This window comes from Salvia miltiorrhiza, chromosome 1 (genome assembly GCF_028751815.1).
Source record: "Salvia miltiorrhiza cultivar Shanhuang (shh) chromosome 1, IMPLAD_Smil_shh, whole genome shotgun sequence".
In the NCBI taxonomy this organism is placed as follows: Eukaryota; Viridiplantae; Streptophyta; class Magnoliopsida; order Lamiales; family Lamiaceae; genus Salvia; species Salvia miltiorrhiza.
The window spans coordinates 7,851,381-7,878,309 of record NC_080387.1 but is presented as its reverse complement, the minus strand read 5'-3'; the positions used below and the strand labels follow the sequence as shown (position 1 = coordinate 7,878,309).

General features: G+C 38.0%; 1 protein-coding gene and 1 long non-coding RNA gene across 2 annotated transcripts; one reads left to right on the top strand and one right to left on the bottom strand.

The window, feature by feature from the left end:
- Positions 1 to 651: 651 nt before the first annotated feature.
- On the bottom strand, positions 652 to 4,376 carry LOC131006473 (uncharacterized). The gene is made up of 2 exons (XR_009095537.1): positions 3,940 to 4,376; positions 652 to 949 (listed from the first exon to the last, which is right to left on the bottom strand). It is a non-coding gene; the product is annotated as an uncharacterized LOC131006473 (long non-coding RNA).
- A 16,976-nt stretch (positions 4,377 to 21,352) lies between these two features.
- On the top strand, positions 21,353 to 22,066 carry LOC131012406 (uncharacterized). Its single transcript, XM_057940390.1, has 2 exons — positions 21,353 to 21,529; positions 21,599 to 22,066. The coding sequence occupies exons 1-2, from the start codon at positions 21,353 to 21,355 to the stop codon at positions 22,064 to 22,066; spliced, it is 645 nt and encodes a 214-aa protein (XP_057796373.1).
- The last annotated feature ends 4,863 nt before the right edge of the window (positions 22,067 to 26,929 follow it).

Genomic DNA, 26,929 nt, shown 5'->3' with positions numbered 1-26,929 from the left:
TAAGTTATCCCTATAATTCTAATGAAATCTCTAAACTCTCTTTGTACTATCTCAACTTTCGGTCTCTCCCTCCTGAAAGAAAGAAAATGGCAATTGTTACAAACTAGGGTACAGAAACTTACTTGGTATATCTCACATCGTCAACATGCTCATTCTCGTTGGTACACTATTGGTGTAACGGTGGTGCAATGGTTACTGATATTCCTTTGTATTGAAATGTTGCTTGCAAATAACATGGTCCATTGTCTCGGTTACATCCTCCCATCGGAACAATACATATCTCATTAGTAATGCATGCTCAACTCACATCATAAAAGCAATAAGGCCAACAATAAACTCTTACCTCGATAAGCCGGAGGAGATGGGGGTGCTGGGGTTTATGTTTCAAACTCACTCTCAAACTAGCCTAAGAATTCAAGTTAGACTATACTCGATTTGAAGATAGGTGAATCAAGAGTTCGACTCGATCAAGAAATAGACTCAGAGCAGACGACCTGCTCCAATACCACTCTGTCGTAGCCCGACATCTAGCTAGTGATAGCGTAGACCGAGTATCGTACGATTAAAATAAAAGAAAGAAGTAAAGAAGGGAAATTGGACTAAACATCAAGCAGAAGCTAACAATAACTCATGCTAAAACAAACAACAAGATAATATCAATAACGATATAATATTATAGGCTTCATAAGCGCAAAAGCGTCAAGATACTCACAAACATTTACAAAGCGGACATAGCTAAATATACACAAAGCTTCAAATTATTCAGAGTATCACAGCAAAATGTGAACAAACTATATGTATGAAGACATATAGCTGGGAGTAAATTTCTTGACTGACTCTATAATAAACTTCCAAATCATAAAGCTACCGTAGGAAATGGAAATACGGTACACGGTAAACGGAAACAAAATCCTCGCCAGCACCAGACCATTCTCCTTCCTCGATTATCCTGCACATTAAAAAATATATGCAAGGCTGAGTACAAAGCACTCAGTGGACATAAGCCGAAAACAAATGAAAGCGTGCTCTTAGAGCTATAAATTGAACTTGCCACAATCTAAGCAACGCACATGGATTTTAGTATAAACAAACTTGTGCATGCAATTTCACAAATCATAAACATCACAATAAAGTAACTGCGCAGTTTTAAACATTCATCATGCATGTACCATATCTGATATAACCTTGGCCGGTAAATATGGAGTTTCACCGGAAAACACAACAATAACGTAACAGATATGAAATTCACCTATCTAATTGGTTTGTATGCGGAAGACTGAAATTGAACAGAACAAACTGAAATTACAGATAAAGGATGGATTGCCTCAAAACCCCTGAATCTAAACCACGAAATGATCTAGGCGAATAAATTCCCTAAACCCCAACGTGCATTTGATGCAAGAACTCGGAGACGCTGAATGACACACGGCGAGGGATGAAGAAACTCGTCGATTCGTCGATAGGTGAATCCTTGTTTATCAAGAAGAATTCGAAACTTGAGAGAGAATTAAACTCACTGATATATTATCAAAATTGTCTACTTTGTCCAACGCATAACATCCCTATTTATAGGGAAACAGGAAGCCCTACGTAAAAGGAAATAAACAGAAATAAAGAAAATAACGGAACTTGTTCAGCAAGTCAAAAGAAATCCTAGCGCGAAATCCTCTGAAAGACGCAGGGGAATCAACTCTGCTCTGGCAAGGCCAGAGGGATCAAGTCTTCTCTGGCGGGTTGAATCTGCTCGGCCAGACTCCCTTGAATTCTCTGCTCGGGCAGACTCCACTTGATTTCTCTGCTCAGTCGATTCCGCTGCTCTGGCAAGGCCAGAGAGTTCGATTCTCCTCGGGCGAGATGATTCCGCTGCTCTGGCGAAAAGCCAGAGGAATCGCGTCTTCCCGGGCGGAACGACTCCGCTGCTCTGGCAAGGCGCAGAGGAATCGAGTCTGTTCTGGCGGTTCGGCTCTGTTGTGCGGCTCCGCTCTGTAAGCGACAAGGTTTACCACCTTTAAGCTCTGATCTGTCGGCCCTTCTCCAATTGGTCTTTTCAGCTCTTGCCTCCAGATTTCGTCCACCAACGCCATTAAATTAGCCTTGAACGTCTTGGCTCTAGCTCTCGTCACTGGACCAACAGGCACGAGTACCGAATCTTCACTCTGTGCAGCCTCATCCTGCGCTCTGCTCTGCGCTGCATCAATATCCACTATTCATCATCAAAGGTACTGAGAAGTAGGCCTCCCTCTCAAGTACCGTGACCGGCCGACCCGATCGACGGCTCACAGTCACCTCTGTGCACAAAATTCCGCTTGTGGCAGGACTGAATTCGTCTCAACAGTAGAGGGTAACATACAAGCTTATCATTAAAACTTGGCAAGTCAATTAGTTTCAAACATATCGTTAACTCAAATCATATTCATAAGTATCATATCATTTAGTAAACTTGTATAATAGGGGTATCAAAATAATGCCCACCTAAAGTCTTTAGCTTACTTTCCTCGATACTTGACGTAACTGATTTTCATCCTCTGCTCGTTTCTTCAAATATCATAGACGACATAGATGGTCCATGAGATAAGATAAAAATAAGTTAGACGACTTCCTCACTAACAATACTACTATTATCTTAGTGTTATTATATTGCTTCTCATCACTTCACTCCAACTATAACACTCTCATATCAATTAGTCTTCCTAACTAAACACCAATCCTTCTCTCGACTTATCACTCTTATAGAACTACACTATCTCAACTCACAAGCACATAGATAAGTACACACAATGCATCATCAATCCTAAATTAGCTCATAGAATAATTAATCAAGTTCAATAGCACCTTAGCAAACACCTTTAAAAACTTTTTGTAAAAACGAAAAAAAATAATAATAATAGTTGGGGAAAAAATCCCAAAAATTCAATTTAGAAAGCTAAGGACATATAATAGCACATTCTTAAATCAATTTACTAAAAATAATTCACATGAGAAAGTAATTCCAATTTATGTCATTTTTAACAAACTAAACTCGAGAGTTCTTCGTCGGAAAATTCTCAAAAATTCAAATTAAGCTCACATAATACACAATAACATAAATACGTGATCATACAACTCAAAAAAATCAAACTCGACTTCCCCTTCTTTGACATGTATTCGGTCAACACACAAGTTTTTAGGGGACGATTCATTTTGCCTCATTTCGCATATATAAGCTCAATTTATCATCAATTAGCCACATATAGACATGCCCAACTCATAACTCATCTTATATACAAGATCTCAAGTATGCACGCAAACTAAACTCGGGAAATTTTCATAACTCATTATTAATAAACAATTTAATCATGATTTCTTCTTCCTAGTAGTCTAATTAACACACATAAACATCATCAATTCAAGTATCTATCTCATTAATCAAAAGTTCCCAATTATTAGTACACTAAACTTAACCAATTTTAGGCTTTCTCAACAATTAACCAAATTTATCCCTAATTATCATTCCTATCATCTATATATATATAAAAGCTCAACTTGAGCCAATCTAAGCCGTTTTGGCAGGAAATTGATGAACTCTTTTAACCAATGTGTCTCTTTATATTCATTGGGTAAAATCTACATATACACATCTACATGGTTAATACACAATACTTTGGCTCCAAGAAATGATGAAGTACAAATACCAGTTGGCACAATACTTTGGGGTCAAGAAATGAATCAGTATAAATACCAGCCAACGGTTGTATCATTCGCATAAATGGAAGAGAAGATACAATTTCAAAGGAAGAGAGGAGATAGAGAAAGTGTGGTCGGTAGCTATGACTAACGACAACGAATCGGCTGAGCTGATGAAGAAGCTAAGAGAAATAAAAAGAAAAAGAAAAAAGAAGTTATTGTGAAGAAGAATCGCAGTAGAAGCAGCATCTTTTATTTTTGACTTTCTATTGTTACCTGCAACTGCTTCTAACAGGGGCACCAAGGACGGAGAAGGCGGGGATCGGCGAGACCAGCGGCCAGATTCTGACGCAGCGTCAAGGACGGAGGAGGCCGGGCGGATCGGAGCGACAAGATAGACTGAGCGAGTCGGCGAGATCGGTGGCGCAGATTTTGATGCAGGCGCCAAGGACGGAGGAGGCCGGGCGAGTCGGAGCGACAAGAAATTTTGGTGATGGTGGACGGCGTGGAGATGGTGATTGCGGCGGCGGCGCTGTACTGGAGTAGAATGGAGAAGAAGAGCGGCGCTGCGCTGGAGTAGGAATTAGGGTTGCTGGCACAATTTTTCATTTTATATAAGTGATAATTAGAATGGACTTTTAATTACTTTTGATGTTGGGCTAATTAGAATGGACTTTTAAAGGCTTTTGATGTTGGGCTAATTAATAAGGGACTTTTAATTATAGTTTGCAATTTTAATAGTGCAAAATTATAAAAGCCTGATTATTTAATAAGAATTGTTAACTTAAATTAGCTTTTATTTGTTAAATTAAATTAGCTTATTTTGCAAAAAAAAAAAAAAAAAAAAAAAAAAAAAAAAACCTTCTTAGATAAGGGTCCTTGATTTTATAAGAATTGAGCTTTAATTTATTTCGGCATTTTAACTCCTCCAATTATTTCAAGGAAATAATTTCTTGATGTCTCCAATTACTCCTCCAACAAAAGCCAAATATATGAAATATTGGTTCTATATTCATATAAAAAATGTGAATATTTAATATCTATCTATATATATATAAAAGCTCAACCTTAGCCAACATGATCATTTTGGCAGGAAAATGAAAAGCCTTTTAACCAACATGTAATATCAATCATCTTATTATCCACTAGATTACAACCTCCCACATCTCTTTCAAAACTTGCTCATCAAGTTTAAAGCTAATATGTCCTTTCCTGATATGTTCTTGGAGAACAAGTATATGTGGCCTCCACATTTTGAGGCTCTATAAATAAGATGAAATTTACAATCAAACAACAATCAAGGGTTGCTCTACTCATGGGAGCATTTGAATCTACCAACAACCGTCTTCCATTATCACCACTGTCAGTGCTACTTCAACCACCAACAACACCCAAAACCACGACGGCAACTAAGGAAGAAAAAGATGAGAAAGAAGAAGCGGCGAGTTTTTTTTTTCCTTTTTTTTTTTCTCTAAAATGAACTTGAACAATTTCAAAAACTTGGCTTTCACAGATAAAAGAAAGAAGAAGTAGAAGTTTGAAGCTTTGATTTTATTTCTCTGCCTTTGAACTTGCTATGTTGAGTTGCGTCTGTGAGTACCGTGTTGAGTCGAGTCAGGGAATGAGGGGGCAGCAGCCTCGGCACCGCCGCGGTTGCCGGAGAATCGAAGAGGGTGGCGGTGGCATCTTTGTTGTCACGAGGAAGGAGTCAGCACCGCGTGGTGCAACGTCTTCGCCCAGATCGGAGAGTTGCGAGACAGAGAGGGAGACCCAGAGGGTATTTTCGATTGAGGGAGTCGGTGGTTGTGGAGACGGAGGCGGCGCTGCATATGCAACCTCGCCGTGCGCCGTGACGGACAGAAGGGGGAATGCCAATGAGCGAGAGGCGAGAAGGGGGATGCCGGTGGCTGGAGGCGGCGCTCTTCGATGGAGAAGGAGGCGGTGGAGGAAGATGAAAGAAAACAAAATGCAAAAACTGAGTGAAGAAGAAGAGTGGCGCTGGTGTAAAAATTAGGGGTTGTAGCCGCAATTTTTCATTTTATAGAAGGGATAATTATAATGGACTTTTAATGGCTTTTTATGTTGGGCTAATTAGAATGAGATGTTGGGCTAATTAAGAATGGACTTTTAATTATAGTTTGTAATTTTAAGAGTGCAAAATTATTAAAGACAGTTGATTAATAAGAATTGTTAAATTAAATTTCGCAAAAAAAAAAAAAAAGTTTCTTAAATAAGGGTCGCGGATTTAATAAGAATTGAGCTTTAATTTGTTTCGGCATTTTAACTCCAATTATTTCAAGGAAGTAATTTCTTGATGTCTCCAATAACTCCTCCGACAAAAATCAAATATATGAAATATTGATTCTATATACATATAAAAACTGTGGATTATTGAATATTATGCATTAATAACATATTTTTATTAATTTTATCTTTTATTTATTATAGCTAATTTTATCTATTATAGTTATGGCATAAAAATAATAAGTGACAATGATATATAACGGAATACATTTAAAATTAAAATGTTTTGTAGAGTAATATATCATTTGAAAATTTATGTATGTAAAATTTTTAAAATATAAAAAATAGTATAATTCAGAATATTTAGAGAATATTCGTTTGAATCATGAACTATGAATGAAAATAAAATACATAAATTTAATTTTACTAATGAAAGTATATGCACCTAATTGATTCTGATATAAGCTGACCTTTAATTTAATGATATTTAGTTCAATTAAGGGTTCAAAATTTTCATAATAAATGTGAGTTGTTGATTCCTATAAAAAAAATTATGATAGACGTAATAATAATTATATAAGTTACGTACTTTAAATAAAAATCAATTTCTTAGGATTAAATCAATTTCGTAGGATTAATATACTACAATTTAAAAATATATATAGTAAAGAATACAGAAAGAGCATTTTAAAAATTTTAAAAATACGTGTGAAGAAGTATTATTTTAAATCATCCAATATTATGAATGACAATAAAATATGCAACTACTTTTTTTAGACCGACAATGTGCAACTTCAGTTTTATTATTGAAGATGCATGCACCAAATTTCTCACCAAATTAATCCAAATATGATATTTGTCTTCACTTACTTACAATTTACGAATTAATCCAACTATGATATTAATCCAAATAAGAAGATAAAAAAAGAAAATAAACATAAAAATATTATAGTTTACAAATAAAATTGCAATTTTATTCTCATTTTACCTCTTACGTGTATTTTGCCTTGAAAGTTCTTGAAAGACATCTGCCACGTGTCACACTCCTAGCGCGCCACATACATATATGAGGATTATTATAATCACTTTATGTATCAATATCAACATAATAATTTGACTCTTTTTGTAACACAGTAAATGAAAAATGTAAAATAGATAATAAAACATCATTCAAATTTTAAATTTACTTTTCAGATGTAAAATGTAAAAATATTATTGGCTGAACCGAATTTGTATTTTCCGTTCTAGGCCATATTTAGTTATATGATTATATTGTTACTATATTTAGTTATATATTTAAATCAGTTAATATTGTTATATTTAAAACATTATTGTAATGTTACTAATTATTAATTTACAAAACTTACAAGTGGTATTGCTTAATTTACAAAATTTACAAAAATATTTCTTATTTTTTTTTCAGGGAATTTTTAGTTGGTTAATCATAATAAAAATAATTTGATGACCATCTTTTTAGTTGAATTTATAAGTGGTGTTGCTTAGCTATCAATGGCGGAAGAACTGTTTACTAATTCTCGATTTGAAATTATTATTAATTTCAATGAAAATTCAGTATGCAATATTGAGAAAAGAAGTCCACTAGCATAACTAACTTATGGTGAAAGTAAAGTTTATTATTTAAGATGAGACTCTTATGATGTATGAAATATTTCGCTCCCTCCAGGATTCGAATCCTGAGAGCAAATCTTGCCCTCTAAGTAAAATATCAGTCATATGATTGATAAAATAAACGAACGAGATCGTATCTAAGATATCACTAAAAATAAGGGGTCTCATTAGAGCGCTCCCATATATATATATATAGGAAAAATGTTCAATAGAGAAAGGTAAATGTTGAAAGAATAAAGTAAGAATTTCATTCATTGATCATGATTCATCGGACGATCAATAATTAAGAATGAATTTCTGATATATATATATATATATATATATATATATATATATATATTATATATAATTATTTTCAATATTTTGGAAATTGTTGTATATAAACTTAAATATAATATATACAAATAAATATCCGCCAATTTTAATGACAATTATAAAATAATAGTATATAAATATATACGTTATTTATTTAAATTGAGAATTATTCACAATCATTTAATATATTAAATTGTGAAATAATATTTTCACTATTTATGTAAAATACTAAATGAAAAATATAAAATAGATAATAAAATATACTCCATCCGTCCATGAAAGAACTTCCTAGAAGGGAGTGGCACGAGTTTTAAGAAAAAATATTGTTGAGTGTATTGAGAGTGAATAAAAAGTAGTTGAGTGTATTGGGAGTGGTGAAAATGTGTTATAATTAATATTAAGAGTTGTGAAAAGTAAAAAGTAAGAGGATTATAAGTGGTGGGGTATAGTCCAAAAATAGGTAGGAAGTTCTTTTGTGGACATCCCAAAAATGAAAGATAGAGAGTTCTTTCGTGGATGGAGGGAGTATTTGATATTTAAAACATTTTAGATGGTAAACATATTTAGTTATATGATTAAATTGTTAGCATATTTAGTTATATAGTTAAATCAGTGTATATTGTTATATTTAAAACATTATTCTAATGATATTAATTATCAATTTACAAAATTTTGTATTTTTGTAATTTACCTATCTTTTGAAATAATACACTTAAATTTGTGTATTTCACGATCATATATAATAGACTTAGTTTTATATAATTTGTGTATTTGACGTTGTCATCGTTATATATAAGATATATATTTATGATTTTTTGTTAGAATGTTGTATTATTTTTTTAGCTTGCACAAATATTATGCTTTTAGGAAAAAAAATTATTCCATACTTTCGTGTAATTAAATGAACTTGATTTCTCATAAGGTAGAATGTTATGTTGTGTAGGGACCATGCACAAATATAATCGTGTAATTGTATATCTTTCACGTTTAACTTTTTACGTAATAACATATTTTTTATTCCATGGGTTACTGATTATTGAGATTGACAGCGATCATTCTTTTCTGAATGAACTAGAAAGTTATTTTTGTAGTTATCGCAATTCTAGTTATATGAATAATGGATCTGGCTCTCCTAATGAAGATTCCTTATACAATCGTTACATGTATGATACTCAATCTAGTTGGAATAATCGCATTACTAGTTGCATTGACAGTTATCTTCAGTCTCAAATCTGTATTGATACGTCCATTGTAAGTGATAGTAGTGACGGTTACATTTCTAGGTGCATTTTTGATAAACGTAAAACTAATAGTGAAGGCGGGGGGTCCAGTATACCAACCCGCGCTAAGAACAGTGATTTAACTCTAAGAGAAAGGTCTAGTGATCTTGATGCAACTCAAAAATACAGGCATTTGTGGGTTCAATGCGAAAATTGTTATGGATTAAATTATAAGAAATTTTTGCAATCAAAAATGAATATTTGTGAACAGTGTGGATACCATTTGAAAATAAGTAGTTCAGAAAGAATCGAAGTTTCGATTAGGTTGGATTGATTTTAACTTGCACATTAGTTATTCCATAGGTTGAATTCATGTTCGTATATCAATGATTACTAATTATTAATATTTGAAACTTGAAATTTTTTTATTATCGATAATATTGTTTATATGAAACTCTATGGAATTGATTTGTATAAGATATTTTGTTATTTCTTATATATATATATATATTTTGTTTTATTTAATATTATATTTCTTCTTATATTTATATTATATTTTATGTATTTGTGAATTCCGTACCCGTGCGTATGCACGGGTAAAATACTAGTTATGCATTAATAACATACTTTTATTAATTTTATCTCTTATTTATTATATCTAATTTTATCTGTTATAGCTATGGCATAAAAATGATAAGTGACAATGATATATAATGGCATACATTTAAAATTAAAAGGGTTTGTAGAATAATATATAATTTGAAAAATTATGTATGTAAAATTTTAAAAATATAAAAAATAGTATGATACGAAATATATAGAGAATATTCGTTAGAATCATGAACTATGAATGAAAATAAAATACATAAATTGAATTTTACTAATGAAAGTATATTCACCTAATTTTAATTTTTTAAAAAGTATAATTTAATACAAATTATTATTCATTTAATTATCGATCGGTGAACCTCTTTTGTAAAAATATGAGAGAAAAAAAAAACTAAAATAAACATTGCATAAGTCACATAAACAATTTAATAATAAAAAAAAGCATCCATAGTTCAAATATATAAACAATTTTATAATCAAACTTTTACTACAACAAATACATCCTTTCAACTTTAATTAAATTCTTAGATTATTATTACTCCAACGAAGAAATTTTGAATATATCCCGCAATTTATAATTCAAAACTGCAGGTATTATAATTGTTTGTATAATATATTAGTATTTTACATTATAATATAAAATAATGTTCTTTATAATTTCATATAGTATGAGGATGGTGATATTCAAGTTTTTTCATAAAATTTAATGAAAATAATTTTGTACTAATAAACATGCTTTTTATTTATGGTTAATTTTAAAATCATATGTCAATGGTTACTACGAGCACCCGCATCGCATCCCTCAATAGCCCTTACTCGAGTAGGGAGTTGATCGAGTAGGTCGATGCAAAGGCCCCCTACTCGAGGGCTACTTGAAGGATCGAGTGGAACTCGATGGCCGGTGGAGACGGCGCGTGTTGTACAGTTTTAATGTGTTATTTTAATGATTTGAAAAGTTTGACAGAATCCAAACTAAAATGTGTTATTTTAATGATTTTTATTATTACACAATCATGAAAGAATTTGAGGTGTGTATATATACATGGGAGAAGTAAGAAATTGGGCCCTACATTTCTTGCTCGATAGCCTCCTTTTTTATAATTTTTAGGATTTCTATTTTAATGAAATTTTAATTATTACTAAAATGTGTTATTTAAATTTGAGCAATTAAAATTAAATGAAAAGCATAAAAATCAAAACTAAAAAAATCAAGTAGGCTATCGAATAATCCCAATGCGGCCTCTTTACTCAATGTGGTATCCTCCTATCAAGTAGGCTATCAAAGTAGACACCAATGCGGATGCTCTAATCATTGATATTTGAAACTTAAAATTTCTGATTCTCAATAATATTGTGTAAATGGAAGTTTGTGCAATTAATTTGTATAAGATATTTTGTTGTTTTATTATATATATATTCTGCATTATTTAATATGATATTTCTTTTTTATATGTGTAATTATATTTTATATGTTTCTAAAATTTTATATATACGATATAAATTTATGAGTTTTTATTTTTAGAAATTCGTGGGGGGTTTTTTTTCCCTCCCACAAATATTATGCTTTTAGGAATAAAATTATTCCATATATCGTTTTGTGTAATCAAACGAACCTGATTTCTCTTAAGGTAGATTGTTATGTTGTGTAGGATCATAAGTTTCATTGATTATTTCGCACAAACATGATAGTCAATAATTGGATATCTTTCACATTTAACTTTGTACTTAATAAATATATTTTTTATTTATAGTTAATTTTATGTTCATACATTAATGGTGACTAATCATGGATATTCGAAACTCAAAAATTCTGATTCTCAAAAATATTGCTTATATGATACTTTATACAATTAATTTGTATAAGATATTTTGTTGTTTTGTTATATATATTTTCTGTTTTAATTAATATATAATATTTCTTTTAACATATTCGTAGATTGTGCCTCACACGGGTTGACCACCCTAACGAAAGAATATGCATTTATGTATTAATTATTTCTACATGCAAAATTTTATATATATATTCATAAACCGTGCATCGCACGGGTACTAATACTAGTGCTTAATAACAATTAACCTTAGCCAATCTAATCAATTAACACATAGATCATAAAGTCCCAATTGTTAACAAACTAAACTTTTTGAAAATCTTTAAACGTCCATAATTCACAAACCAAACGTTAGATCTATCAAATTGAATCACTTAATTGCATAAATAAACAATCAATTAGTAAATTAAACCATAGAATCAATTTTACCCAAATTACATCAAACTAACTCATATAAAAAATCACTAATCAATCTCAATCATCAATTCAATCCATCAAATATCATCTTAGCAACCTCAATAACATATATCCATCTTCAGTTCATCAATCAAGCCTCAAATCCAAAACTTCCCAAATTTACACAAACTAAACTATTTCAAATCTCATATCTCTTTTTATAGACTTCAAATCCTTCTGGATCACCATGGAAGTTGCCATGCAAAGCCGGACTCTAAAAGGAATAGAATCGTGCAAAAGAAGGTAAGTCCAGCTGTGATGCGCGCTCTGGAAGTAATCTCCACTCGGACGGAAATCACGGCTCTCGCCAGAGAAATGGATATCGCCAGGGGAACGGATGATTTCTCTGACTTCGCCAGCGGAATGGGTTCCGCTCTGGCATTGATTCCTCTGGCGTGTCTTCCCTCTGGCATTTCTTCCCTCTGACGCGACTTCTCTGGCGCGACTTCTCTGGCGCTTCGCTTTCTATGACTTAGCGATTTCGCTGCTCTGTCTGGTCTGGCGTAAAAACACCATTTTTAGCCAAAAATCCCCAAAATTATACTCTTCCACCATTAAAACCTAAATCTCCTGAAAAGCATCAAATACACCATAAAACGCACCAATTTCCAGAAGATTTAACTTAAAATATGCGCATGTAAACCCCCAAAATTAGAACAATTAAGCATAAATCAACCCCCCCACACACTTAGCCTTTTGTTTGTCCTCAAGCAAAATCCATATGAATCCTAGGAAGAGATTGATTTCAACAATGCTAATTTCCATCCAAACATTCTCAAAGTTAGCTCAAAATTTTACAACCAATACACATCTCTCGATCATGCAAGTAACTCAAAGTTTAAGAAGCAACAAAAGAGTAATATAAGTAATTCGATCAGACCCAATTCTCCGTTAGAAGTGAATTCCCTAATGTGATCACCTTTATAATCAATATCACCATTTTTTCACACTTTGTGTGTTTAAGATTTCGACAGTTGAGCCATAGTTCATGAAATAAAAACCATTTGGATGTACTCCATAGTCTTTTCACGTGGTTTCCCATGCTCATAGTTAGACTAGAGGAGCAGAGACTCAGAGCTATCACGTTTTAGAACAGGCCAGATGTTTCAGAGCTGGCAATTTCAGAGCTGGTTTCCAGCGTTTTTCACAGATAAGATATGATCGTAGGTAATCACAATGACAACACTCCTTCTAGCATCTACCGGACAAATCACGTTTTACTTACTTACAAAAGTGTTGCAACAAAACTCCTAATTCTTTGCACAATCAAGAAACATATATCAAAAGTAAAATAAGAATAACCACCATTCATTCACAAAACCCGAAATTCGCATCGAAAACCATCTACTCTTCCACAAATTCATACAAACTAGCAAGATTCGAGACCAAAAACTAAGCATAGAAAGACTAATCTCGCCCAATTGAAAATATAAGCACAATAAAACACCCCCCCATACTTAAAGCATGCCATGTCCTCAGGGCACAAAAAGAAATAAGAAGAGTTGAGAATACGTCCCTGATTATCGGCATTTAGACACTGAAGCATCGTGCGAGGTGGTGAGAGGGGAATTCACTGGCTGTGGCAGAGCGGAGAGTTGCAGCGCGGAAGAGGACCGCGCTGGATAAGTGCAGCGGGGAGAAGGGCAGTGGTGGTGAAGTGCAGTGCGGAAAGGTGCAGCGGTGGTGGCAGCAGCGCTGGCGGCTGTATGAGAATTTCAGCGCTGAAAATAAGACATGCTCACCAAGCATCATAGTATCCGCAAAGCAACCAAAACTTAGGAAAGACACGAAACACCCAACTAAAAACAAAGAAAAACAAAAACTAAACAAAGAAAAACAAACCAACGGTGGGTTGCCTCCCACCAAGCGCTAGAGTTAGAGTCTCCAGCCCGACTTCAGATCTGAACTTCAACAAGGGTTGTGCAGAGCTTGAGACTCCACTTCCATAGTCTGACTCTGGTGCTCGTAGTATGGTTTCACTCGATGGCCATTCACTCTGAAACTCTCCTTCGTGTTTTCATTGAGTAGCTCAACAGCACCATGCTCAAACACCTCCTTAAGTAAAAACGGACCACTCCACCTAGATTTCAGCTTTCCCAGGAATAACTTAAGTCGAGAATTGAACAAGAGCACCTTCATTCCAGGGCAAAGCTTCTTGTGGCAAATGCGGCGGTCATGTAGTCGTTTCACTTTGTCCTTGTAAATCCTCGCATTCTCATACGCCTCATTGCGTAGCTCATTTAACTCCTCCATTTGCAGTGTGTGCTGCTTCACGGCAGAGTCCAAGTCATAGTTGGCAGCTTTGATCGCCCAATAAGCTTTGTGCTCTATCTCCACCGGCAGATGGCAAGCCTTGCCGTATACTAGACGGTATGGACTCATCCCAAGCACGCCCTTGAAGGCAGTTCGGTATGCCCAGAGAGCATCATTCAACTTTACGGACCAATCCTTGCGCGAGGGCTGGACCGTTTTCTCCAAAATTCCCTTGATCTGCTGATTGCTCGTCTCGGCTTGTCCAGAGGTCTGCGGGTGGTAAGGTGTTGCAACCTTGTGCGTGATCCCATTCTTCTTCATGAGCTTTGCAAACAACTTGTTGCAGAAGTGCTTGCCTCCATCGCTAATAATAGCTCTAGGAAATCCGAATCTAGAAAGAATGTTCTCTTGCACAAACTTAAGCACCACATTAGCATCACATGTCCGCGTGGGGATAGCCTCAACCCATTTGGACTCGTAATCTACAGCAAGTAAAATATATTGAAACCCATGCGAAGTAGGAAATGGCCCCATGAAATCAATGCCCCATACATCAAAAATTTCGACAATTAAAATGCTTTGGAGAGGCATCTCATTCCTGCGGCCGATATTTCCTACTCTCTGGCACCGATCACATGCAAGAGTGAAAGTGTGTGCATCTTTGAATATGGAAGGCCAAAACAAACCTGATTGAAGAATTTTATGTGCTGTTTCCTGCCCCCCAAAGTGTCCACCACAATGATCTTCATGGCACATTTTCAGCACTTGTTGTTGCTCCTCTGTCGGCACACACCGTCGAATGACATCATCCTTTCCAATCTTGAAGAGGTGAGGAATCTCCCAATAATAATGCCTGCACTGAGCTAAAAATCTCTTTCTCTTCTGCGACGTCAGCTCCGGCCGTAGAATACCACAAGCTAAGTAATTTACAATATCTGCATACCAGGGCTCGGCACTCGCAGGGCTGCACTGAGCAGCGCTGAGTTCGGCAAGGTTGGCAGAGGTGATCTCGGCAGAGATGGCCAGAGCAGAGCTGGCTTTGATTCTGCGCTGGAGATGTCGGCTCCTCTGCTCTGGTATCGACTCCTCTGCTCTGGTATTCGACTCCGCTGCTCTGGTATTTGACTCCTCTGCTCTGGCTTGGGCAGAGCAGATCTCGGCAGTGCTGCTCTTATCAAAGGTTAGTGCATATGTATGCTCGAAAGGAAAAGATTCAGGGATGCAATTGCAACTCGATTCTAGCAGATTTTTATTCAATCGGGAAAGGTGGTCAGCTACGTGATTCTCGCTCCCTTTCCTATCCCTGATCTCTACATCAAACTCTTGCAACAGTAAGACCCAACGGATGAGACGAGCTTTAGCCTGAGGTTTAGTCATCAAATATCGAAGTGCAGCATGATCACTATGGACAATGACCTTAGACCCAATGATATATGCTCGAAATTTATCTAAGGCAAAGACCACAGCAAGCATCTCTTTTTCAGTAGTGGTGTAATTTACTTGTGCACTATTCAGAGTTAAACTAGCATAGTAAATCACACGTAACATCTTGTCCACACGCTGACCTAGCACCGCTCCTACAGCAGAGTTAGACGCATCACACATAATCTCAAAGGGCAATGACCAATCAAGCGCAATCACAACCGGGGCAGAGCTCAACTTAAGTTTCAATGTTTCAAAGGCATGCATGCAAGAGTCATCGAAATTAAAAGGAACATCCTGAGCTAGCAGTTTGCATAGAGGTTGGCTAATTTTAGAGAAATCTTTAATGAAACGCCGGTAAAAACCGGCGTGACCTAAGAAACTCCTAATCCCTTTGACATCAATAGGGGCGGCAACTTTTGGATTACCTCCACCTTGGCTCTGTCGACCTCTAGTCCATGCTTAGACACCACATGTCCCAAAACAATCCCGCTAGTAACCATGAAATGACTCTTTTCCCAACTCAAGGTTAGGCCACTTTCAATACACCTTTGCAACACTACATCAATCTTAGTCAAACAATCATGAAAGGACTGCCCAAAAACCGAAAAATCATCCATAAAAACCTCCACAAATTTACCAATCATATCAGAGAATATGGACATCATGCATCGTTGAAACGTCCCGGGTGCATTGCACAATCCGAACGGCATCCTCTTCCATGCAAATGTCCCAAAAGGCGTGGTGAAGGCAGTTTTGACTTGATCTTCCGGTGTGATTGCGATTTGGTAGTATCCTGACAAACCATCTAGAAAACAATAAAAATCATGCCCTGCCAACCGATCTAACATTTGATCAACAAAAGGGAGGGGAAAATGATCCTTTTTGGTGACGGCATTGAGTTTCCTGTAGTCGACGCACATCCGCCATCCCGTGGTAGGACGTGTCGGTACCAACTCCATCTTGTCATTGCGCACAACCGTCATTCCTCCTTTCTTTGGCACGACATGCATCGGGCTCACCCACTCACTATCGGCGACTGAATAGATAATCCCTTCGGCAAGAAGCTTAAGGATTTCTTTGCGCACAACCTCCATCAGCATAGGGTTTAAGCGTCGCTGGGCATCTCGCTTGGGTGTAGCTCCTTCCTCTAGGTAGATCCTGTGCATGCATGTGGCTGGACTAATGCCACGTATGTCACATATGCTCCATCCCAGCGCTGCTTTGTTTTTCTTCAACACCTCGAGCAGCGCCGCTTCTTGCTCTAGAGACAGAGTAGACGAGATGATGACTGGCTTCTCATTTCTGTCTTCTAAAAAGACGTACTTGAGATTGGTTGAGAGTTCCTTCAATTCGAGTACTGGTTTCTTTGCCCCCACCTGTTCCTTCTCTAAGCTGGGCAATGCAGGTTTGGGCAGGTCAGCGCTACCAGGGCTGAAGTTAGAGTAGCGAAGCTCCCGTGTCAGAGCAGCGCCGAACTCTTCAGCTTCCCGAGCTAGTTCTTCCATGTCTGCTGATCCAGCGCAAACTTCCTCACATTCCTGCTCCTGTAAAAATACCTTCTCAACCAAGCCATTAATAGCATCTATATATGAGCATTCATTCATAAGGTTAGCCGAAGGCATAGCTCGATTTTCATGCACTGAGAAAGACACCGACTCCCCCAACACTGACATTTTAATAGTTCCATTTTTGACATCAATCAACGTGTTAGTGGTCGCCATAAAGGGCCTTCCTAATAGCAAAGTGTGATCTCTACCATTCTCGTGCACATCCCCAATCTCCAGTACGATAAAATCAACGGGCACTATCAAACCCCCGACTCTAACTAGGATATCTTCTACTATACCACGGGGATACCTGACGGACCTATCAGCAAGTTGGAGGCACATGCGAGTAGATTTTAAATTACCTAACTCTAATTGTTGATAAATAGAGTAAGGCATCAAGTTAATCCCAGCCCCCAGATCCAACATACCCGTGGCTTCCTTACCATTTCCCAAAGCAATATTAATCACAAAACTACCTGGATCGCGTTGCTTGGGTGGCAAAGATTGCTGTATGATTGCGTTTGCAACTTCAGAGACCAACACCTTCTCATTGTCACCGAACCTTCTTTTGTTGGATGCCAATTCCTTGAAGAATTTCACATATGCAAGCACATTTCGGATCACATCAAGAAGAGGCAAATTCACATTTACCTTGGCCAACATATTATAGAATTCTTCAAACTGACGATCCTGCTTCTCGTTTCTCAATCTGTTCGGAAAAGGAATCGGTGGTCGATATGGTGCAGTAGCTTTGTGGAGCTTGACCTCCTTCTCCTTCTCTCCTTCCTTTTGCTTGTCTGCCGTCTCTCCATCAGTCGGGCTGGTCAGCGCTAAGCTCGGCAACTCTAGTCTAGGCTGGACAGAACTCGGCAGCTCTGCTCTGGTCATGGTAGAGCTTGGCTGCTCTGCGCTGGTCAAGGTAGAGTTCGGCTGCTCTGCGCTGGTCAAATTAGGAACCTCCACTTTGTTATCCACCATTTTACCACTGCGAAGAACAGTTACAGCAAGAGCTTGATGCTGCTCTGTGCTGCATAGACCTCAGCTTGTCCTTCCGGGGTAAACTCTCCCATTCTATGGCACTCATTAGCTCCATGGCTGAAATCTCCACAGATACCACACGGCTCAACATACTGCATGGCTGGGTTCTGCGGAGTTGACATTGGCAGAACTGGATTCGGCTGAGTTGACATCGGCGGCGCTGAGCTCTGAACTGGAGAATTTTCCATCTTTTCCATCTTGAGCTGTTGGACATCTCGCATGATCGAGGCCAATTGCTGCTGCATCTCGAACTGATTTGTCACGGCACTAGCCTCCACTCTCCGTCCACGGACTGACTTCTGTTGGGAGCTTTCGGCCAAGATCTTGAAAATCTCTTTCAGATCTGCCGCAGTCTTCCGAGCTATGTTTCCTCCTGCCGTGCTGTCCACCATAAATTAAGCAGTTTGCACTAACCCATCGTAGAAGAACTGCATCAACATAACATTAGTGAATTGATGTTGAGGGCATTGACGGAGGAGTTCTTCATATCTCTCCCAAGCTTCATGCAAAGGCTCATCCGCTCCTTGGGTGAACTCCATTATTTTTGTTCTCAGCTCCTGTGTTTTGTGGCTTGGGTAATATTTCAGCATGAATTTTTCACAAGCATCTCCCCATGTAGTGATAGAGTTGGGCGGCAGAGATAGCATCCATGTCCTCGCCCGGTCCTTAAGTGCATAGGGAAAGCACTTGAGCTTGAGTTGATCCTCTGTGAGAGTAAGCGGAGGAATCGTTTGCACTTGGGTGCAAAAATCTCGGATGAATTGCAGCGCATCCTCGCTTGGTATCCCGTGGAACACCGGCAGCAAATTCGAGTCATTTGGTTTGAGATTGTAGTTTCTCACAGCAGTGGGGAGCACGATTGCCGATGTGTTGGTATCTCCGATTACCGACCTAGTGAAGTCTCCCATATATTCCGTGTTCTGGGCCATCTCCTTCTTTTCCTTGTTTAAATTCTGCTTAGTGCAAAAATTGGCGGAGCTGGCCTCTTCCTCCTTAGTGTGTTTCGCCGTGGCTGTCGTCTGCTCTGTATCGGCAGAGCTGGCGTCCTCTCTCGTTGGCTGCTCTGAAGGCTCAGAGTCAGAGCTGGCTGGCGAATCTAGTTCCTCCTCTCCTGCGCTCTGCTCGGGTAGTTCAGAATCAGAGTAGGACTTGGCAGAGCTGGCTTCTTCCTCCTCTACAGTCTGCTCTGGAACTTCAGGTTCAGAGTCAGAGAAGAAATCTTCAGTTCTGTCACGTGTTTCTCCGTCAGAGCTGGAGTTTGAACTGTCTGCTCTGTCGTTCCCGATCACTCCCTTGCAGCTATTCTTCCTGAAAATCCCTTTGCTCGTACTATGCAAAGGAGACACCAATTTGCCTTTAAGACTACGGCGTCCCTGCATGCACAACACTGAACAAACGGATTAAACGCACCGAGTGGAAGAAACGTAAAAACAAAAATTAAATAAAGCAAGTAAAAACGACACAACTAAAACGCCTAAAACTTTCCCCGGCAACGGCGCCAAAATTTGACTCAACCTAAACACCTCTAAGTTGACTTGCAATAGAACAAGGACATCCTAGCAGTGATAAGCTAACCCAAGTCGATCTCACAAGGAAAGTCTTTAAGGGCTTCTAGTAGTATCGTAGGAAAAACAATAAAAAGAAAGCAGTAAAGAGTTTGATTAAAAAACGTAACTTAAACGTAAATTGAACTTAGACTTAACCTAGGCAATAATTTAAACAACTCGAATTAAACCTAACTTAAGGAATTAAATACTTGTAAATTTAAAGACTTCTAATCTAGACGTGAAACTAAAGTGCATAATTTAAATTGCATAATTGAAAGGAAAGCATAAACATGAATGAAAAACATGAACATGATTAAACGGAAATAAATTGAATTGAAATACGAAATACCGTAAATATCTTGAACGTGTAATTGTGTCACGCAATCACAATCCAAGAAACTAAACTAAAAATTAAATTGAAATCTAACTTAGAACAATAAAAACTCGAAACTATGAAAGCAAGTAATTCCTAAGCTTCGGATGCCAACAAATTGCAAAGATGGCGTCTAAAACTAGGTCAAGGGATTGATTGGATTTACAATGAAAAGTATGGCCCTTTTTATAGACTTCAAATCCTTCTGGATCACCATGGAAGTTGCCATGCAAAGCCGGACTCTAAAAGGAATAGAATCGTGCAAAGGAAGGTAAGTCCAGCTGTGATGCGCGCTCTGGAAGTAATCTCCACTCGGGCGGAAATCACGGCTCTCGCCAGAGAAATGGATATCGCCAGGGGAACGGATGATTTCTCTGACTTCGCCAGCGGAATGGGTTCCGCTCTGGCATTGATTCCTCTGGCGTGTCTTTCCTCTGGCATTTCTTCCCTCTAACGCGACTTCTCTGGCGCGACTTCTTTGGCGCGACTTCTCTGGCGCTTCGCTTTCTATGACTTAGCGATTTCGCTGCTCTGTCTGGTCTGGCGTAAAAACGCCATTTTTAGCCAAAAATCCCCAAAATTATACTCTTCCACCATTAAAACCTAAATCTCCTGAAAAGCATCAAATACACCATAAAACGCACCAATTTCCAGAAGATTTAACTTAAAATATGCGCATGTAAACCCCCAAAATTAGAACAATTAAGCATAAATCACTTCACTTTGGATTTCTTGGTGGCCTTCCCTGACATTGCCTTTGACATCATTTCGATTCGCATTTTTGGTGTTGGGGATCGGCGCGCCTGGACGCATTCTCATTTTGGTGAGGTTACTTCGTCTTTAGCTTTGGATCATCTGCGCCCTAGTTCTCCATCTGTGAATGGGGCAAGTAGATTTGGGCTCCTTTCATCCCGATTCGCAGGTCTATTGTTACTTGGTGTGTTATTTTGGGCCATCTTTCGACGGCCAATCTTATTCGCCGCTATGGTTTTCAGGGGCCCGGTTCGTACCCGCTTTGTAAAGTGACTGGGGAGGACATTGATCATCTTTTCTGGGAGTACTCGATTGCCAGGCAGGTCTGGAGCTCTCTTTTTGCCTGGTCCGTTTTGATGATACCTCGAATCTAGATGTGGGGAGTTTTATCATCTGGGCTATTAAGGTTCAGGCCAGTCGGCAAGTGGCTAGCCTTTGGCACGTTGGGGTCATGTCTACTATTTGGAACATTTGGCATCATCGGAATAAAGTTGTGTTTGATGACGCTCATATTTCTGCGGTCTCCTTGACGGTGCAAATCAAGGCGTTTATTTTGGAAGCTTCTCGTTTCAGTCTTGGTGAGATGGCAAATTCGGTGGAGAAGCTGCTTGTTCTTCATGACCTTAGGGTGCCAGGCAAGCCTAGTCGCCCTACTTCTTATGTTTATGTGTACTGGTTTCCTCCTACGCATCCTTAGCATAAGATCAATATTGATGGTTCGGTCCATGGTTTGCCTCTTTGTATTCATGCTGGGGATATCATTCGAGATTCCAACTTGGTGATTGGTCGTTTCCATTTCTCTGTTGGCCGCGAGTGGGCATTTGAGGCTGAGCTATTTGTGCTCATCATTGCTTTGGAGCAGGTCGTGTCTCAGGGATGGGACTACATCTGGATTGAGACGGACTGCACTTATCCGGTGGATCTCTTCCGTACTCGTTCTACTACGGTTCCTTGGCGGTTCTTCAGCACATGGAGGAAGATTATTCAGGACATTTTTGGCCTTCATATTACGATCTCCCACATCTTTCGAGAGGGGAACCGTGTTGCTGATTTCCTGGCCTCTTCGGTGACTGATGAGGGTTTTTGGCCTTTTGCTATTCCTGATATTCTGCAGTTGGTTTGGGATAACAAGTGTTTTCTTCCCTATGTTCGAATTGTGGCATAAGCGTATCTGCCTCGTTTGGGCGCTCCTTTTCTCAGGGATGTTCTCTTCCTTTTTTTTCTTATTTTTGTGCCTTTTTTGTTTATGTTTGGTTGCTTGGTTGGGGTGGGGGGACGAATGGCTCCCCTTTCTTGATTGATTGCTGGTTGTCGGGTGCTCCTTTTTTGTTGAGGACGGTTCACTGGTTGATTCTGGTGCTTTGTCTGGCTTGAGTTGTTGTTCTTGTCTCTCTTGGTATATGCTGCTCATGTGGTGTTATTAGATTAATGTATTGGTTGCAACACCTTGGTGAGCAATTTCTTGACGTGATTTGTCCAGTTGATGTTATGGGGAGTGTTTTCATTGCATTGCCTAATATATTTCTCGGGTGTGTTTTAATTGGTTGGTTGTTGAGTTGTTTGCTCCTGGGTCTCTGCTCCTCTGTTGTTTCTTTTGTTCATCATGAGTATGCGAAACAACACGGGAATATTTTGGAACACCTCCAAAAGTGTTGATCTCGTGAAGATGACCTTTCTGTTGTGAGTTTTTGTTTTAACCTTTTTAAACGGTTTGAGAATGGTTGTAAAGGCACATGAATTTGGAAATTCACTTTGAGACTGATTGTAAAGGCATATGCATTAGGAAATTCACTCATAACGGAGAATTGGGTCTAAGCAGATAGAATTTTATCAGCTTGTTGTTGTTTCTCAAAGCCTTAACTTTGCGCACCTCCCGATTTTGTTTATAGCTTGAGAGACTTGGATGGGTAGGTGTTCTGTTTGGGAAGTTGAATCTCCAGCGTTCCTCCTTGACTGTTGTGGTTGCTTCTTGAGACCTGGCTTTTGGTTGTGATGAGGAGTAATATATGCAGAGCAGAGGAATAAGCTTTGTCGGAGGAACGGACCTCGCCAGAGGAACGGACCTTGCCAGAGGAACGGGGTGTCGCCAGAGAAATGGCCTCTGTCAGAGGAACCATACCCGCCAGAGAAGTGGCTCGTGTCAGAGGAATGGCTACCGCCAGAGAAATCACCGAAAGAGCAGAGAAGTCTCTCGCTCGGGAGTAAATTTACTACTATGCCCTCGACCATGCGAGGCGCATGTTTTAGCATTAATTTTACTATTTTGCCCCTAACGTATAATCTATAAATAGCCATGAGCTTGTACCTTGTAAACTTACGCTATCTTCACTTGCAATACAGCAGCAATCAGATTTTTGTGCTTTCAACCTTACTTTTCTCTCTCGTTTCTCAAGCAACACTAGGTATAATTCGAAATCCAATGATAATATACCAATTAAATCTATACCCATTCAATCATACATCACCAGGTTGGTTTGGGGTGGTTGTTTCCCCCGCCATTTGGTTCTTTTGGTGTGCGATTGTGCTTGCTTTGTTCTTTTCTGTGTTTCCTTTCTTGCTTGTTCTCCAGCGCTTTGTTAGTTTTGCAGGTGGCTGGTGGGTTTTCCCGTGAAGCTGCCCTTTTGTGTTGGTCGCTGGTTTCGGTTGTGCTGGTCCCTGCTTCGCCCAGTTGTTTCCCGGTGGCTGGCTTTCTCTCTTGGAGTTGCTCTGTTTTGCTGCTTTTCCGTTTTTATTTTTTGTTTCTGGTTGTGTGGGCCGGGCCTCGTAGGGGCGATGGTTCGGGCGGAGCCTCTAAGGTGGTTCCTTTCCCGCTCACCGCCAGTTTTTCCTCTTCGTTGTTTTATCGTTTTACTTATACGGGCACTCTTTTTCCTCTTTACGGGTTCTCCCTTTGGGTTTACCGTAGAGAGGTTTTAACGAGGCCCGGCCCTCAGTTGCGCTTGTGCTCTCACGGGTTTAGGTTTCTTTTTCGTTTTCTAATAAAATTTCTATTTCAGCAGCAGATTAATTATTTATAAATTTATTCGTCATTCTCATTTGTCACGAAAAATAAAATTTGCACTGAAACCACACCCATATATGTATACAGATATCTACATATCAATTTACGATTTATCATGTTATTAGATGATATATAACACCAAATCTATTATAATGTTATTAGAATAGATGCACCGTGCATCCATTCTAATTTATTATAATTAAAATTTATCAATATTTGATTAAAATTAATTATTTATAATTAAAATTTAATTAAAATAGATGGATGCATTGAAGTGTGCATTTTTTTTATAAGGGTTAATTACCTTTAAATTATTGAACTTTCATCAAATTTTAATTTTTGTAACAAACTTCAAAGTTTGGCATAATTTCTTTTGCAATAAATTTGGCCTTGTATAACCTATCTTTAGGCAAGTCATACTTAAACCTTGTAACAATATCAGCTCTCAATTCTGCAATAGACAATTCCGGTCTAACTCTGAAAACATTTAAATACTTCATTGCTACCCACTTAGAGGTAAGAAGTTTGTTACTCATTGCTCTTGGACAGCTATATATGATCCCCCCCATATCTTTTCATGCAGAATGACTGATCTTCTTTAACTACACTAGCATACACTTTCCATTCACACGGTGGAATGCACCGAGCCTCACACTGACGTTTAGAAACTCTTCTAAACTGTATGAACTTTCCATTCTCTATGGAATATGAAGTTAAAACACTCCTGCATTGCCATCCATCCTGAAACCTCATCCCAATAACTATTTGTAGTTCTTTGTGATCACACTTTGGATCATAAACTACTCTGCTTATGTTAGACTTACCCAAATCCCTATCCTCATCAGTTTCATCGGAATGCACATCCCCATCTGAAACTTCATACTCAGATTGTTGCTCCTCTACATTATGAAGATCAGGTGGTACATATTCTACAATAAGCCTTTGTAGTTCCTCCATTTCAGTTTCTAAATACTCCTCATCACCCTCGGCAAGTTCATGATCTTCTAAGCCATCATCTGCCTCATACACTCTACCTTCTTCTAAGTGGTTCTCACCCTCCTCCTCTGCTTCACCCACATCATCATCATCTTCTACCCCGAGCTCACCTTTTTCCTCACCATCATCAGATCTTAACTCCTTCTGTAGTGTGCCTGTTTTATCATCAACCCCTCCCTCAACATATACACTAAGTATTCTGAGCTCTTTAGTTAACAGATTTAACATGTTCTTTAACTCATTCGGAGTTTCAATCCACCTAAAAGAATTACTCTTAGGTTCTCTGTACCATAATTTAGTCCAAGAGGAATATCCTACTGACTTAACAACTTCATGGAGTTTCAGCAAATCAAAAGTAGCTACTTCATTATCAAATTTACCCACATAATTTCCCTTCATATAACAGTGTATACCTTCAACTTCAGCAAAGTATCCACCATAATTAATAAAAAGAGCAAATTGAATCCTGAAAATTAGGGAAATTCACAAAAAAAAACAACATCAGAATAAAGTTATCTTCCATATTCCTTCGACAAAAATATCAGAAAATAAAATCAAATTCAACAAAACAAGCTATATTCTTATATCCAGCAAAAATGAAATTCAACAAAAGTTTTCAGCAAAAGCAAAAGCAAATTCAAATCAGAGTTCCCATACAGTTCAGAATTCAGGATTGACGTCGTCATTTGGGTGATCATTTGGCTTGGCAGGACTAATCAAAATTCAAATCAGATTTCCCATACAGTTCAATTCAAATGTAGCATCATTTTGCTTGGCAGGACTAAATCAAAATTCAGCAAAAGCAAAAGCAAATTCCCATATTGAAAGTTCAAGCAAAAGCAAAATAAATTCAAGCAAAAGAATATTAAGGCTACAAATCATTCAACTGGTGAAGCTTTTGACGATCTCAGAGTGACAACACAAGAAAATTAAAATGAAATTCTAGAAAAAGTTATCTCCCATATTCACCAAAACTGAAATCCAGCAACAGAAATTCAGGATTGACGTCGTCCTCAAACGGTGGAGAATCAACCTAAAGCTTGGATTAGATGCATACCTATCGCCCATGTTTCTTCGCGCCCTCAAACGGTGGAGATTCACGAATTGAATTAGAACTGGAAGCCCAACAATCAGAACAGACGGGAGAGGAGAAGTTCGCGCGCCCTCAAATGGTGGAGATTCAAACGGGAATTCTCGTCTGGGTGAGAACTCTGCGAGCGATCTCAGACAGGAGAAGCTTTTCCGACCGAGAACTCTGCGCCCTCAAATGGTGGAGATTCTCGTCTGGGTGGAAATTGTAATTTAGGGCTGAAAAAACGTGAATAGGGAAAACAAAACAAGAAATAAGTTGATTTTACCCAAAACGACGTCGTTTTGGACCTTTGGTTAAAACTACGTCGTTTTCCTCTGACGTCCGACGTGTCTACGTGGATTTTCGGTCGCCACGTCATTTTTCCGATTGGGGATTTTGTGGTGGTGGGCAAAATCAGAAAAAAAAAAAAAAAAAAAAAAAAAAAAAAAAAAAAAGGAAAGATGATGTATTGTAGGGAAGATTTTAAAGTTGGTGTGCAATTCAAGAATTTTGTGAAAGTTTGTGTATTTAGGGGCAATTAACCCTTTTATAAATATAAGCATTCTGTGCCCTATTCTTTAAATACCCTTTGATTTGATGGATTTGCTTAATTTTTTGTGAAAGTCTTACACATTTGACCGATTTGACAGCCATCAGTCATAAAAATCAACGATTTAACAGCTATCAGTCAATAGTACATATGACCGGTGGATGGCTAGATCATGTGTCCGGTCGGTAAAATTATGTGTTGGTCGGTGAAATCATGTGTCCACCCGGTCGGCCACATAATCTAGCCACCCCAGTCATATGTACTCTTCACTGATAGATGTCAAATCGTTGAGTTTTATGACTGATGACTGTCAAAATGGTCAAATGTGTAAGACTTTCACAAAAAATCAAACAAACCCATCAACATCAAAGAGTAACATAGGTACTTCACATAATTAGGGCATAAAATA